Raw genomic sequence first — 14,965 nt, 5'->3', positions numbered from 1 at the left:
GCCACATTTTTGCGTACATTTCAAAAGTTTACCCTATTGAAAGTTTTTTGCAGTAAAATGCCATCTCCTCTTGTGCCTTCTATCTCTAATAAACCAGACATTTCTGCAACTCACTTTTCTTTTTGTCCATAAGCAAATGGGTAGCTAGAACTATATTACTTACCCACTTACTTTCCAGAGACAAAGAATTACAACTAAAATGTAAATGGCAGCTTTAAACAGCAGGTTTCTTTTCTTCCTTTTTTACCAGCACTTAATAAATTCCAACTCATATCCAGAGTACCTGTCTAGTATACGTCCAGATTGCTTTTGCAAATCTTCTGAAATATCCTAGAATTATTTGCGTAGTTGGAGTCCAGTTATGAATATTTAACTCTGTAATTTACAACCCAATCCTATGCATGTTTGCTTTAAAAAACATGCTGTTGAGTACAGTGAGATTTGTTCCTAAGAATGCATGCGCAAGACTGCAATCTTAATCAATATACAAAGCATCCTGCAGACAGGAATAGTTAATTCACTTTTCCACCATGAAGCATCTATTCATTAACAAACAAAGTGTTAACTTACAGCTCCCTTCAGGAAAATGGTCCTCTCAAGTCTGCAACCTTGTTCTTGGCCTTCTTGCTTGCCTGACAATACTTCCGATTCTTGCTGTGTCCCAGGAAATAGAGAAAATCCTATCCAGCTTTTTCTAACCAGAGTGGCGAGTCTCTAGCTGTTGTGGGTATTGCCACACTCTCTTTTATATATTCACTCCCTCATCAAACCTGCAAGCTTCTGAACGTCAGAGAATCAATTACCTTCCAGTCACTCAAACAGCTGTGTTTAGCATCTTAACTGGGCTTACTAAAAGACAAATTTGCTTTATTAGATAAGCTTTGCATTTCTTTAAAATGGACATTTCAGTCTGAATGCCAGCTAGGGTGACTGTTGACAGGTCACCCAAAGAAGGAAAAAGGAGGGTGCAGATTTGCATAAAAAGCACAAATTCGGAAATAATTACTGTACTTTAAAGAGAAAAAAACAATGTGGTGGGAAAGACTTCAAATTGAAGAGGACTGCCCTCTCTAAAGTAGGACACATGGCCACCTTAAGATCAACAATGAGCAAGGGTTAACCATTAATATTACTTCCTGTCTCTCTTGTTAAAAGATTCATGAAATATTCTTATCTTCTCTTTATCAGCATTGCTATCTTCTTATTCATTTTTCACATTTATATACCATCTTTCCCTCCCTGGATCTCAAGGTGGTATACAGAGTTCTCCCCCCCCAAAAAAAAAAAAAAAATTCTCCTCTCAACAACCCTGTGAGGTAGGTCAGATAGTAACTGGCCCAAGGTCACCCACTGAGCTTTATTGCTGAGTGGGAATTTGAACCCTGGTCTCCTAGGTCATAGTTCAACACTCAACCTGTTACACCACACTGGTTCTCCTTTATTTATTTACCCCCCCCCCCCCGTTGCCTTTGTCGCTCCTACCTGCTGGCATTAGCTGAGTATTTTACACTTTGGTCCTTTGCAAACACCAGCAGCCTTACGCCAGGCAAATAATGCATCTAAAGTTCCTCACTGGGGACAAACCCACAGACAAAACAAAGCTCATGCTCAATAGGTCATACTTAAGAACCAGCAAGGTTTCAACACTGCCAGGCAACCCAATCCATGTCTTCAGGAGGTTGCAATCAAATGTGCTGGTTTGCACCATGTTCAGACAGTGCCCAGCAAGCACCATAGTAACAAATGAGATTGCTTACACTATTGAGTTGCAGCAAGATGTTCAGATCTCCATTCAGATCTGAAGGAGCATCTCCATCCCCGTTGTTCTACCCGGACACTGAGGTCCAGCGCCAAGGGCCTTCTAGCGGTTCCCTCACTGCGAGAAGCCAAGTTACAGGGAACCAGGCAGAGGGCCTTCTTGGTAGTGGCACCTGCCCTGTGGAACGCCCTCCCACCAGATGTCAAAGAGAACAACAACTACCAGACTTTTAGAAGACATCTGAAGGCAGCCCTCTTTAGGGAAGCTTTTAATGTTTGATGCATTACTGTATTTTAATATTTTGTTGGAAGCCACCCAGAGTGGCTGGGGAAGCCCAGCCAGATGGGCGGGGTATAAATATTATTATTATTATTATTATTATTATTAGACCTGCCTCAGAGCTTTTTCGGTTTATACTAACTGCTTACATCAACCCAAGCCAGTGCATGGCTTAGTGTTGATAGCATGTGATTCAATCAGAATCCAATCATGCCTTTCAGTGTTCGCTCTTTGTCCCATGTTGCAGCCTAAACTCATGTGAATTGTTCCATTATACTACTATCTGCACCTGGCTTAGCCGTTAGACCAGCCTTCCCCAACCTGGTGCTCTCCAAATGTTTTGGGCTAGAACTCCCATCATCTTTGACCATTGGCCATGCTGGCTAGGGTTGATGGGAATTGTAGCCCAAAACATCTGGAATGCACTAGGTTGAGAGAGGCTGTTAGACCTCGGTTGCTAGAGCTACCTCAGTTTACACCATGAACAGCATTTCACCCAGGGGGCTAAGCAGACAGCAAAACATCAACCAGCCAGTAACAAAGAACAGAATCCAGGAAAACACCTTGTAATCTTCAGATATTGATTTTTTCTTAGACTTGATGCCTTCATTCTCCTGCATTTTTTTTTAAAAAAAATGCTTTAAAGAGTTTTTTAAAAAATAAAAATCCTGTGAGCTCCTCTTGCACCTATACACTCCAATAAGCCAATCTGAACATAAAATGCTGGTTGATAATACTTTGCTTCAATCCAGAAGGCTAGCAATATTTTCAGCTCCTCACTTCTTATCTCCAAGCAGCAGCTACAACGAAATCCCCAAATCTCTTCTCAGCTGGAGTTTCCCCCGTCTTCAGCATTCATTCCACATTATCATCTAGTATCCTAGCTTATGCTATTAAAGACTCTTATCATTTATTGTGGTCCTCCTTAACATGGGCAAATAGATTAAAATGGAAATCATATACTCCACAATGTACACATGGTTAAAATATAGACCTTCATGATTTTTACAAGAATGAATTAGGATACATCCAAAACATTCAATTTATTGTAATAGGTTTTAATGAAGAAACTTGCATTTGTTTTTCTTTTTATCTTGTGAACCACTCTGAGATCGTCAGAAAAATGGCAGTATATAAATTTAATATAACAACAACAATTTCTGAATCCTGATTTTACCCTCTACAACCCTTTGTGCATGGTAATAAGATAGGAAATTCATTGAATGTTGAATATGTTATTAAGGTTTGTTTGTTTGTTTGTTTGTTTGTTTGTTTGTTTGTTTTCCTATCCTTAGGTCATCTAACTAACTGATTGGCCCTTTGTGTGTGTTTATGAAATTCTTCTGAAGATATGAAATTCAATAAATGTTGAGTGTTTAGTTTTGTTGTTGTTGTTTTGTCCTAGCCTTATGTCATTGAGTATCCCACTGACCACTTTCATTGGCGATTCCATTCCAATGAAGATAATCTGCAAATTTTGGTGGTCATAGCAGCCAGCCTCTGTCAGCACTAGTAAAAGTCGGGTAGTCAGAGACACACCTGATTTCCGCTTAAATCCAAGGCTATGGCTATGGGAGAATCAAGACCAGGCTTCTTCAACCTCAGCCCTCCAGATGTTTTGAGACTACAATTCCCATCATTCCTGACCACTGGTCCTGCTAGCTAGGGATCATGGGAGTTGTAGGCCAAAAACATCCGGAGGGCCGAGGTTGAGGAAGCCTGATCAAGACCCTCTTGGGGTGCTATTTTTGTGAAACTCTCCATCACAGATTCAGGTTGTATATATGTGGTATCATAAAGACACCACAGTCTCTGCTGTGCCTCATTCCAAAGGAAACACAGACTGTGGGTAAGTGCCTGGAACCCTGGGAATCTTGCACCGCTCAGAGACTGGGGTGGCATGCAACAATGTTGTTTAAGCAGCTCCTGGCTGCTTCTCCTAGCCACTGGCACTACTGGAACTGGCCCTTTAATGTTTTCTGTACTGCTTTTGGCCCAAACCCATATATTCTATAGCTATACCCACTCCACTGTTTGTCCTTTTCCTCAGTTTTATCAATCCAATTAGTAAACATGTGTTTTTGCACACACAAAAGGAAATTGCAATTAACATTTAAAAGTTCATCACCCACATCCTGCCTCTTGGCGGAGGTGGGGGGAACTATAAGTGCAGCAGAGGATGAAAAAGTTGGAACTTTTATTTTGAAATGACTCTCCTAATGGGGGGGGGAATAGCAGCATATGGGTTGTCATTTCAATAAGGTTCGTGGAACAAAGAGCTGGTCTTAAGCTGCTTTCTAGTTTGAAACAATATCTAAGATTGCCTTTCTCTTGCTCATTTCAAAGCTCAATGGGGTCTGCTGGAAAAAAGGAAATGCAAACAAGGTCAGCTGAAGGCATTTTGCAAAAAACAATTCTTGGTGTTTGTGTTTTGAGTGGTGTGGAGAGAGCTTGGAGTATGGAAAGTGAAGGGAAGCAAAGTGGGTTAAAGTGAGCATAAAATGGCAGCTGGGGTGGAATTGGTGCTAATTGACACCATTAGCTGGATGGAACAGGTCTAGGATATTACTAGGCTTAATCACAACCATCCTAGACTTCAGCTTGCTGTGAATTCACTGATCCTCAAATACTCTCCCACATTTAAACTATTTGAACACATATCTTAGTATGCTACACTTGCATGGTGTTTTTAAGAGTGAATGATACCAATTCAGGATAAAATGTCTAGTATGGAAGCAGATTGGATTAGCCTGAGTGAGGATGACACACTCAACTCTTACTCAGTACAGTGGTACCTCGGGTTAAAAACTTAATTCATTCCGGAGGTCCGTTCTTAACCTGAAACTGTTCTTAACCTGAAGCACCACTTTAGCTAATGGGGCCTCCTGCTGCTGCCGCGCCGCCAGAGCCCGATTTCTGTTCTTATCCTGAAGCAAAGTTCTTAACCTGAAGCACTATTTCTGGGTTAGCGGAGTGTGTAACCTGAAGCATATGCAACCTAAGGTACCACTGTACTATAATATTTTGCATTTTATTTAGTAGGGTAGTTAAATTGTTGTTTTGAATCTTGTCACCTGCCACACATCTCTTTCCTGGCATGGATTGGAAATATAAATGAACGAAACCAGCAAAGGTTTATAGTACTAACAAAGTGATTTCAGCATAAGTTTTCATGGACCAGAGACCACTTTCTCAAATGAAGGCAGGGAAACCCCAGTGAGCATTTTCTGAAATCTTAAGACCACCACTACTCACCAGCAGATGTCACTGTTTAACAGTTTGTTGGTATTCCAGTTGTATCACTATTACTTTACATTTTGCCAATATGTGGCTGAGACAAATGTCACCTTGTTTTTTAGCAATATTTCAAAGTGGCTGTGAGATAGCTGGACCTTCCCAGGAATTTGCATTAGGCACCACATAGCACCAGCGGCAGACTTCAATCCCTGATGCCGCCAGCCTCTTCCCTTTGGCATCCTGTTTCTTCCAGCTGCTCACGTAGAAGTCCTTTTGCAGCAAGGTGATGCCAAGTAATGCTTGCTGCCCCTCTCCCAAACGATTTTCAAAATGGCCCGGTGCACTTCTTGCTAGCTTCCACCACCATTAACATATTGCAATACGACATATATATATATGGGGAAGTGCTTGCACATGGTCTATACGCCACCCTGCCTGCTTGTGCATTGACGCAGCTGTGATAAATCTCGAATCTGTGATAAATCTGTATAGGGGCATGTCGCAGGTACAAAAGCATCACCTGACAAATACAGAAAATGGCTGGCTCCTGACTTGATTTCAAGGTCAGCTTAGCCGGGGCGCATCCCGCTTTGCTACGTGGGTCGGTTCCTGTTTCCAGGACAAGTGATTCCCCACCCTCCCCCAATCTTTGCACTTCTAGATTCGCTAATTGATCGGTTTGTAGATTTAAAACATTTGCACATCGCTAGGTATAGATTTCGGGGCAGTGCAACCCCAGGGCAAAGGCAACCTCTGCCCATTAGGTTTGACGGCTAAACAGCTTCAGGTCAAGGGAAAGCATCAGGCGCTGCAGTTCCCGATAGTTGCACTCTGCACCAGCTCAGAAGCTCTTGGCCTAAGGAGCTAGCATTTTCCCAGTCGAGAAGCGAGCCTGAACCGTGGGACGGGAGGCGCGGCCTCCTTGGCAACGCCTCGCCGGCGGCGGTTGCTAGGGTCGCTGGAACAGGAAGCGCTTCCTAGCGAGATCAGAAGCACTTCCGGGGGCTGAGGCTCGGCTGCAGGTAAGGGATACGCTTTGGTGGGGCAGAAAGAGTAGGGCGAGGCGCCTTAGGGGGCGCCTAGGAGAGCTTTGTGCGGGAATAGGGGGCGGGGGGGGAGGTTTCCAGCTCCACGCCTGCGGTGAAAGGGGGTGGGGGAGAAAAGAAAAGCTCTTCTGTTTTTAGGCGATGCCTGCAGCTCGGTGCAAACCGTGCACCAAAACTACGTTTGCATTAAATCGCCGTCAGGTGTCATAGAATTGTAGAGTTGGAAGGGACCCTGAGGATCATCTAGTCAGTGCAGCCCTCTGCAATGCAGGAAATTGCAATTGTCCCAAACAGGGATCGAACATGCACCCTTGGCGTTACCAGCACCATGCTCTAACCCACTAAGCTATATTAATATTGTTATTAATTTCCATCCCTACCTCTTTCTCTTTCCTAACTGCCTTTAAAGTGCCGTTTTCCCTGTCCACAGAATAACTAGCAATTAGTTTGGTTCTTTCACAGAGGCTGAAAGAGGGGAAGTAGGTCATGATATGTTATTTTATTGCTTCAGTGTTCTTTCTTTCTTTTTAAAAATGTACCCTCTGGAAATGGGGAGTGGGTTTAGGACAGTGGAAGCAAACGTGCTGCTGCACCAGGAGGCACAGGCAAGGCATCAAAAATACTTCCCTTGGAGCCTTTCATGGGATCAGTTGGAGCATTTTCCAAAATGGGGTTTTCAACTTGACAGTTCTGATAGCAAACAAATGTAGCGTTTGACGTTGGTGGGAAGGAAGTCACACAGATTTTCCTACTCAGACATTAAAATCACCCTTCTAGCTTAACTTGAAATGAAACTATCCTGCTAGCAGAGAAACATGCACAGGAACATAGAGGTCCTGTCTTATACCAGGTCAGGCTTTTTGCTCATCGTGCCCAGTATATTCTACTCCCGACTGGCGGCAGCTTCCCAGATTGATTGTATTTCTGTGCCACTTTTCATTCAAATGAATCTCAAAGCCACTTACAAACAATAAATATCAATTAATAAATAATGTTTGTTCTTTTCGTTGCAAAAGCAGAAGAACGGAAATTGTTGAAGGTGGATTTGTGGACTTGTGCAATGGCTGCTGAGCTGGACTTCTCGCCCCCTGAAATCCCAGAGCCTACGTTCATGGAGAACATCCTGCACTATGGCCTCTTCTTTGGTGCCATTTTCCAACTCATCTGCGTACTGGCCATTATCCTTCCCATTCCAAAGACACACAAAATGGTAAGGCGTTCTTATCTGCAGAGCGAAAAAGTGAAATTGTTCATTCTGTAGCCTGGTAATTTAAAAAGGATACTGACAAACTGGAAGGTGTCCAGAGGAGGGGGGTGACCAAGATAGTGAGGTCTCTGGAGGTCACGTCATATGCAGAAAGGTTGAAGGAGTTGGGTGTGTTTTAAATAATAATAAATAATAATAATAATTTTATTATTTATACCCCGCCCATCTGGCTGGGCATCCCCAGCCACTCCGGGCGCTTCCAAAAAAATATTAAAATACTGTAATACATCAAACATTAAAAGCTTCCCTAAACAGGGCTGCCTTCAAATGTCTTCTAAAAGTCTGGTAGTTGTTGTTCTCTTTGACATCTGGTCAAAGGTCATCTTTGACATCTGGTCAAAGGCGATTGGAAAGCCATCTTCAGATATTTGAAAGGGTATTGCACAAGATGGTAGAGCAAATATGTTTTTATGTTGCTCCAGAGGAGATCACAAAAAAACTTAAAATTACAAGATCCAGGATTTCTGCTTAGCACTAAGAAAACCTTCCTGATGGCGTGAGACTACCTTGGAAGATATTTTTTTTAAGCAGAGGATGGAGGTCTACCTATTGAGGATGCTATAGCAACATATTTTCTTCACCAGCAAGGAGTAGGACAAATGGCCTTTGAGATCCCCTCCTGTTCTTTGTCCATCCAGTCTTTGATTAAAAATATCTGATTAAGGATTGTCAATACCTTCTGAGGCTCATTGTCTCACTGTCAAGCAGCTCAAATCAGACTAGCATTTAGTTTAAATCCAGTTTCCTTTTCATTTGAAGCCATTGGTTCTGTTCCCACCCTCTGAAGCAATAGAAAACGAATTTTCTCCATCAAATTTGTGACATCCCTTCGAATAGTTGAAAATGGCTACTTTTTGCCTCTTGTCTTTTCTTTAGGTTTTAAAAAAAAGATTTTAAAAGGTTATTGAAAGACTAGTTTGATCTAACAATAATAAGGCTCACAAGGTTTATGGTTAGATTGGAGATTAATACAAATTCCTGGCTGAGTTGGTTGATGCTTACCCAATGCACAGCTGGTGTTGATGGTATTCTGGAGTGTTATTATTATTTACTAAATTTCTATGCTGTACTTTCTTCCAAAGGATCCCAGGGCAGCAAGCAGCAAAGTAATAAAACAGTACAATTAATTTTTTTTAAAAGGTTTAAAACATTAAGACCATCTAAAAACATTTAAAAACAAAACATACCCTCACATCTGATAATTTCAAGGTTACCAGGAACAGTATCTTTCAGCCACCAAATGCCTAGGTAAATAGGATCATTTTAAAATTCCTCCTGAATGTTAATATGGGAGAGAGAGACACCTCACCAGGGAAGGAATTCTACAAACAGGGAACCACCACCAAGAAGGCTCTATTGTGGGTAAGTGCTAGCTGGGCAATATCCAGTAGCAGCAGCAGCTCCAACAGGTGCCCTGTGATTGTTTCAGAAGTGACTACTTGATCATTCTCTGATCTACTCAATAGATAAAACTGCAAATGGAAGATTCTGGCTTTGAATATAGTTATTCTAACCAGCCTGGACTTAATTTTGCGGGCCTGGTGACGCTTACAGCTGCATCTGTAACCATTGGCAACCTTTGCCCAAAACAGAAGTTTATGCCTCTTTTTCCAGTCTGCTGATGGTCATCCTTTTCCCTGGTGTCCCTTTGACATGACTCATCTTTTCTGCCTTTCATCTGGTGTTTCATAAATGTAGATATAGTATTACTTTGGGGAGGGGGGGTAATATGTCAGAAAACCAGCTGTGGACCATATGTGTGGCAGCATTTGGACTGTTTTTGGGGGGAGGGCTTGGATGGGAACTGTTTCATCTTCTGTAGGTAGCCTAAAAATAAACTTTCCAGTACTTAACAGATGCATCAGCCCACATTTATCCTGCCTTTGGTCTAGAGAGCTTTCCTCACAGCAAATCAACATATAAAATGGCAAGAGAAGTGTCTACAAAGTGATTGAAATATGTGCCCCGAGCCCCACAGCTTTTACACAGGAATCACCTCTTTTTCCCCATCATCCAGCCCTGCCCCATGCACACCCAAATGATGCACCTGCAGTTTAGCTACATGTATATATTGCTGCATCAGCAGAACACCTGACTGATTCATACATGCTCCTGTAGGTCTGCATCACAAAATGTTCAGGAGCTGGGAGAAATCTGTGGGTTGACCTGAAAGGATTCAGCAGTTTTTTTCCTATACTATACATTTTAGGATGAAAAAGGACACTTTTGCCATCAAGCATTCTAACTAATCTCTAAAACTGTGCAGGCTGGAATGATTTGAGAACAAAAGCTGGAATTCTTGGAGCATCTAACAGAGCTAATGTGGTGCACAAGCCTTGAGGATCACCAGCTTTTACATCCTCTAGATGCAGTGGGTAGCTGAGCTGGTTAGAGCATAGTGCTGATAACGCCAAGGTTGCAGGTTTGATCCCTGTATGGGCCAGCTGCATATTGATGATTACCCAGTACCTCAGGACAGTTCTATGATTCCAACTCTGCTGTTCTATGATTCTAGATCAGATAAAATAGACCATCGTGTTCAGTATTCTGTACTGGACAGTGATCAGAAACATGAGAGTGATGGTCCCCATTGCCTTTAAAGTATAGTGTCACAACAGTCATTATCTCCAGTATCAGAGGCAGTACACTTTTGAATAGAGGCAGAGGCAGTACACATTTTCTGGGGAACATGAGTGGGTGCTGTTGTGCTAATGGCCAGGTGGTGGGCTTCCCATTGGCCTCTGGTTAGCCACTATGGAGCCAAATGTTGATCTACAGCCCTTTGGTCTGATTCAGCAGGGCTTTTCCTGTGCTCTTTGTGCTTCTTAAATGGCTTATGTGGGGGACTCTCATGTTCTGTCTTGCTTTTGTGGGAGGAAACTCTTCACTTTGGAGAGCTTAGAAGTTCACATTCTGCAAAATCTCAGCACCGCCTGATGACTGACACATGCATTGAACATCTTTGTAAAGCTGAAGGTGGGTTCCTTTGGGAGGAAAGGCAACGTATAAATTTAATAAAGAAAAAGAAAGATTGATAAAGCGCATTCATTATAGACCAGGATTGGCTATGGTTCCTTGTTGAGAGTTTGCCATGTGTTTGTTGGAACTAAACCCCGCTTTGTTCAATGGGGTGCAGTCTTAGGAGTAGTGCCCAGAGCATTGCATGTGCTGAATGGGTTTTCGTAATTATTTCCAAAAATTGGTATTACTGCGCAATTGTTTTCAATGCGTTCCCTAAGTATGGTTAGTAAATTATTTAATAAATGAGTTTTACCTCCCTAAAATGGCTGGAGAATTGAATAATTGGAGCACTTGAATGAGGGCTGTATTGCAGTGTACATTATGGCGGAACCAGACATAGAACCCTCTGCAATACACTGTTGTATTTATTTCTGATTCAAATTATATTGATTCTGAACAATAGGCAGGCCTGGATGTTCCTTATTTAGGACACCAACTCTGCCTGCTCCAGTCCGTTTCCTATTGCAGGCAACCTCCATACATGTAGGGGAATCAGCTTTTGAAAAGACTCTTTGGATTGAAGATTAGAAGGCAGCAGTCATCTTCTTGCAGCTGCAATGAACTTGGAGTCCCTGAATAATAAATGCCTCCTTCCCCATTTCCCTAGAGTGTTGAACTCTTTTGGCCAGCTTCCTGTGGGTGAATCACATCCCTTAGGAAGCAAGCCAAGTCTCCCTTCTTGGAATGCCTCGTGAGTGTGAATTGCAATAGCTCTGTAACTTGAGAAAGATTCAAGCCAAGCTCATTGATGATAAAGATACTATCAAGCTGTTCTCCTCCCCCTGTCTTGTTTGGACCACTTTCTTAGAAACTGGAAGCTACCACAGATCTCTCTGCCATTTTTCTATGGCCTTTCCCAGTTGGCACACATGGATTTTGAGACACTCTAGAAGCCTAAAACGTATTTAAACCAAAGCTTGGTTAATGAGGGGAAGCAGTCCGTGTGTGGTTTCTTCCAGGAGCCTGGCTCTGTTCCCATGCATTTGTGAGATTCTTCTCTATTCTTTATTCTTCTTTTCTTAACAAGAGGATGATATGTTGGTTCCCATAGCAGAAATGTTTTCTGTGATCGTCTCTCCCAGTCAACAGCAAGACAGTTGATCAATGGGTGAAATGTGTTGTTAACAAATTTTCCAGTTCTTTATTTTAATTTGAGATGAATAAATCTGAAATTACTCTCTACAGTTGCCTATCCAGTTTAAATGTTCATTTGCATCTATTTGCTTTGGTGACCTGAATAGCCAGGTTTTGTTTTTTCTATTAAAGATTTGAAATTCCTACGCATTGAAACTTACAGAATTGAGCAGTCCTAAGGACGGACATCTGTGCTCACTTACCATGCTAAAGAACTTGCCAAGCCCAAATCTACATGTTTTATTGCCCTCTGTATGTACAGTATATACAGGAATGATCCTTTTATACATAAACAACATGGAGTCCAGCAGCACCTTAAATATGAACATACTTATAATAGCATGAGTGTTTGTGGACTAGAGTCCAGTTTTTGCTACAATAAACTAACACAGCTGTCCCTCCTGTATTTATCACAGAAAGCCCTTTAGGCATGTGCCGTTAAGCTGGTATTGACAAAATAGCAAAGAAAAGATACTTTGGTGTATTACAGGCATGTGCAAAAAAACAAAATCCACCTAGCTGAGATACTACTTTTAACCAGAGATTGCCTGCTACCAGTCCTCTTTTTTCCATAGCTTTTGCCTCCCTGCACCCCATCTCCATACGTGTGTGTGTGTGTGTTTCTGTGGGTTTCTGTCTGTCTCTCTGGGGCAGCATCCATTTCCATCCTTTTGCGGCACCTCCTTCTCCAGTTCCCTCAAAAGCCATAGTGCTAGCATGGTCTTTATTTTCTCTTTTTCTGCATCCTTGGCTGGCTGCTGTCAGTTCACCCTTCCCAGCTCTTTCTTTTCCTACTCACTCAGCTTAAAGAGCTTAGGAGCAAGCATTCCTATTCTGAAAATAAATGTGTGTTTTTTTTCATACACAGCTCTATTTAGTAATGCTTGTTAGATATTTAGTAATGCTTGTGAGATATTTCTGTTGCCTCGTGTCCCACCATGACAGCCATGGGATATACCAATAAATAACACAAGAGGGGCTCATAACGCTTTTAGTGTGCTGTCACCCTATGAACAAAATCTCTGTTGACTTTATTTCCCTTAACAAACTTTTAATAGGACACCGAAAACTATGAGACAAAAACTTCAGACGTGGTAAAGAAACCCAAAGCTGCCACAGCATCGTTGAGCAAGAAACCCAAGAAAGAAACCAAGAAGAAGCGGTAAAACAGCTTAATGATGAAACTTTCAAGACAGGGTTACTATAGACCATTGAGCTTTCTTCAAGACTGCATTGACGAAGTACAACTTAAATGTAACACAGTTTTGGGAAAGCTATGCATATTCTTGTTTCTGGTCAAGAGGAAGTATTTCCTAAAATGGCTTGACGAGTATTGTTTCATCTGATCTGTTGTAAATACATGTATGGTTTACTGGAGATACCTACGTAGCATGGAAGATCTTAGCAATTACTGGGGCCTGGAGGGAGCAGTTCACCTCTTTTGTGATGCTCAAGATGCAAAATGCAGGTCCCATGAAATGGGTTTTGGCCCCACAAAATGCATTTCTCCATACTTCAAAAAGACAGAGGGATCATTCACTACAGCTCATTTTGTGTGTCATTGATGAAAGGGATCAGCTCCTACAGCTTCTTATTTTGTATGCTATTGATGTGCTTAATATACCTGATTTTATATCCGAATGGGTGTGTTTTCAAGTCATTTTTTTAAAAAAAAGACTGCTGCTAATTATCTCCCTGTGAATATAACTTCCCTTGCATAATTTGTTCCCAGCCAGATTAACTGTCTTCCCTCTACTGTTCGTGCCTAATTACATGAGTAAGTCACCTCTCTCATCCCTGCTTTGAGATGTATTTGAGCACTCTCTTTTTTAGGTTCAGGTGGGCTGAATGAATGGCAACTATAACTCATATGCCGCGAATGATGAGTAGTAGTGAAATCTCGCAGTAGAGGTAACTGTAGGGCAGTTCTAAAATTTCCTCTAATATGCAGGTTTCAGTTCTGTTAAGTAACATGGCCTTCGTCACTCCCTTTGATAGCCGTACTGAGTTATGATGACAAGTGTAGCCAAAATGGAGCCACTGAGAAACAAAAGATTGCTTGGGCAGTGTGCTTGGGCAAACCTAGGAAAAAACTCTAGGTGGAAGGACTCAGACCTCCAAACAACCTGCAGAATGGGGGGAGGGGGAAGCAGGAAGGTGGGGAACAGGCTTCTGGAAGAAAATATGCCCTATACTCCTTGCTGTTGTACACCTCCTCTGTCTATGAGCACACCAACATAGTGGGCTGCTTTATCCTTTTAAAAATGTCATTATCTTAGCTGACGTTTCGTGTATTATATTTTCATCCTGTATCAACCAAAGTTTTCGGGACTGATCTAACCACCTTGAAGCATGTGGGTGGTTGTCAGTTCCATTCTGAATTCAGCACTGAGAAAAGCCTAAAAGCAAAATTGACATACGGTGGAACCTTAGTTTTCGAATGTAATCATTTCCGGAAGACCGTTCGACTTCCAAAACGTTCGAAAACCGAGGATCAGTGGGTGGTCAGCAAAATCCATTGGAAAAAAATGGAAAGACATGCAGCGGAAGCCATTCGACTTCCAAGGTGCGTTCAAAAATGGAAGCAATTACTTCCGGATTTTCAGCGTTCGGGTTCCGAATTGTTCATCGATGGAGCCGTTCGTGAATGTATGAACACTCTGAGGTGCAGTTGATACAAGTCCAGTTAGATGCGGTCCTCATATTTTTGACCACGTTTTGGTTCTCTCGCCAGTAATGTACTTGATGGCTACAAACCTTCTGTATTTATTGTCCCTCTGGGAAGAGGCAACCATTTCCATCTTGTCCACTGTAGGGAGTTACTAGGAATTCAGTTGGCTACCCACCCAAAGAGATTAAGGTTGGTTTCTTCTACCTGTGTTTTCTTGTGTATGGGCTTTTCTGAATTGGGTGACAACCTGCTTGAACTTCTCCAGAAAGACTTTGTTATTGTGAATATTAGAACCTCCAGTATTACCTGTTCTGCAGCTTAAAGACTACTTGTAACAAATGAATATCAGAATTTTAGTCTCACTGAAATGGACCATCTGCTGGTGTCATAAAGATAAGTTACCAAAGGTTCCTTCCTGGGTGCTATAAAAGACAGGTCTCTGTTATGGGTCAGTAGCTTTCTGGTATTTTTAGTATTCCTGTCTAGCAGCTTCACGTGAATAGCACTCACTGTTGCTGTTCCTGAATAATAAGTGCAGGTGGCCAGTTTTA

The 14,965-nt window shown here is 42.0% G+C and overlaps 2 protein-coding genes across 9 annotated transcripts in view; one reads left to right on the top strand and one right to left on the bottom strand.

Annotated features, from left to right (window-relative positions):
- GHRH (growth hormone releasing hormone) overlaps window positions 1-14,965 on the bottom strand; it is a 35,351-nt gene that overhangs the window by 6,571 nt on the left and 13,815 nt on the right. Inside the window, exons 1-2 of one of the 5 annotated variants that reach the window (XM_081009299.1) lie at window positions 5,294-5,660; window positions 571-849 (exon numbers count right to left, since the gene is read on the bottom strand). The exons of 1 other annotated variant lie outside the window; for it this stretch is intronic. The gene's annotated coding sequence lies outside the window, so the exon portion shown is untranslated. Of the gene's footprint in view, window positions 1-570; window positions 4,818-5,045; window positions 5,274-5,293; window positions 5,665-14,965 lie in introns of those variants that run through there. 3 more of the 5 variants (XM_081009300.1, XM_081009298.1, XM_081009301.1) reach the window with 3 other exon arrangements.
- On the top strand, window positions 6,220-13,384 carry MANBAL (mannosidase beta like). 4 transcript variants are annotated; one of them, XM_081009305.1, is made up of 3 exons: window positions 6,220-6,297; window positions 7,338-7,531; window positions 12,802-13,384. In XM_081009305.1, the coding sequence occupies exons 2-3, from the start codon at window positions 7,382-7,384 to the stop codon at window positions 12,907-12,909; spliced, it is 258 nt and encodes an 85-aa protein (XP_080865431.1). In that variant the 5' UTR covers window positions 6,220-6,297; window positions 7,338-7,381; the 3' UTR covers window positions 12,910-13,384. The 4 variants fall into 4 exon arrangements, with proteins under 4 accessions (XP_080865431.1, XP_080865433.1, XP_080865432.1 ...); XM_081009307.1 differs by having other exon boundaries at window positions 6,242-6,297; window positions 7,344-7,531; XM_081009306.1 differs by having other exon boundaries at window positions 6,261-6,297; window positions 7,341-7,531.

The sequence above is a fragment of the Podarcis pityusensis genome (assembly GCF_964106645.2).
Source record: "Podarcis pityusensis genome assembly, chromosome: 6".
Classification (NCBI taxonomy): domain Eukaryota; kingdom Metazoa; phylum Chordata; class Lepidosauria; order Squamata; family Lacertidae; genus Podarcis; species Podarcis pityusensis.
This window is presented reverse-complemented; position numbering and strand designations above follow the sequence as displayed.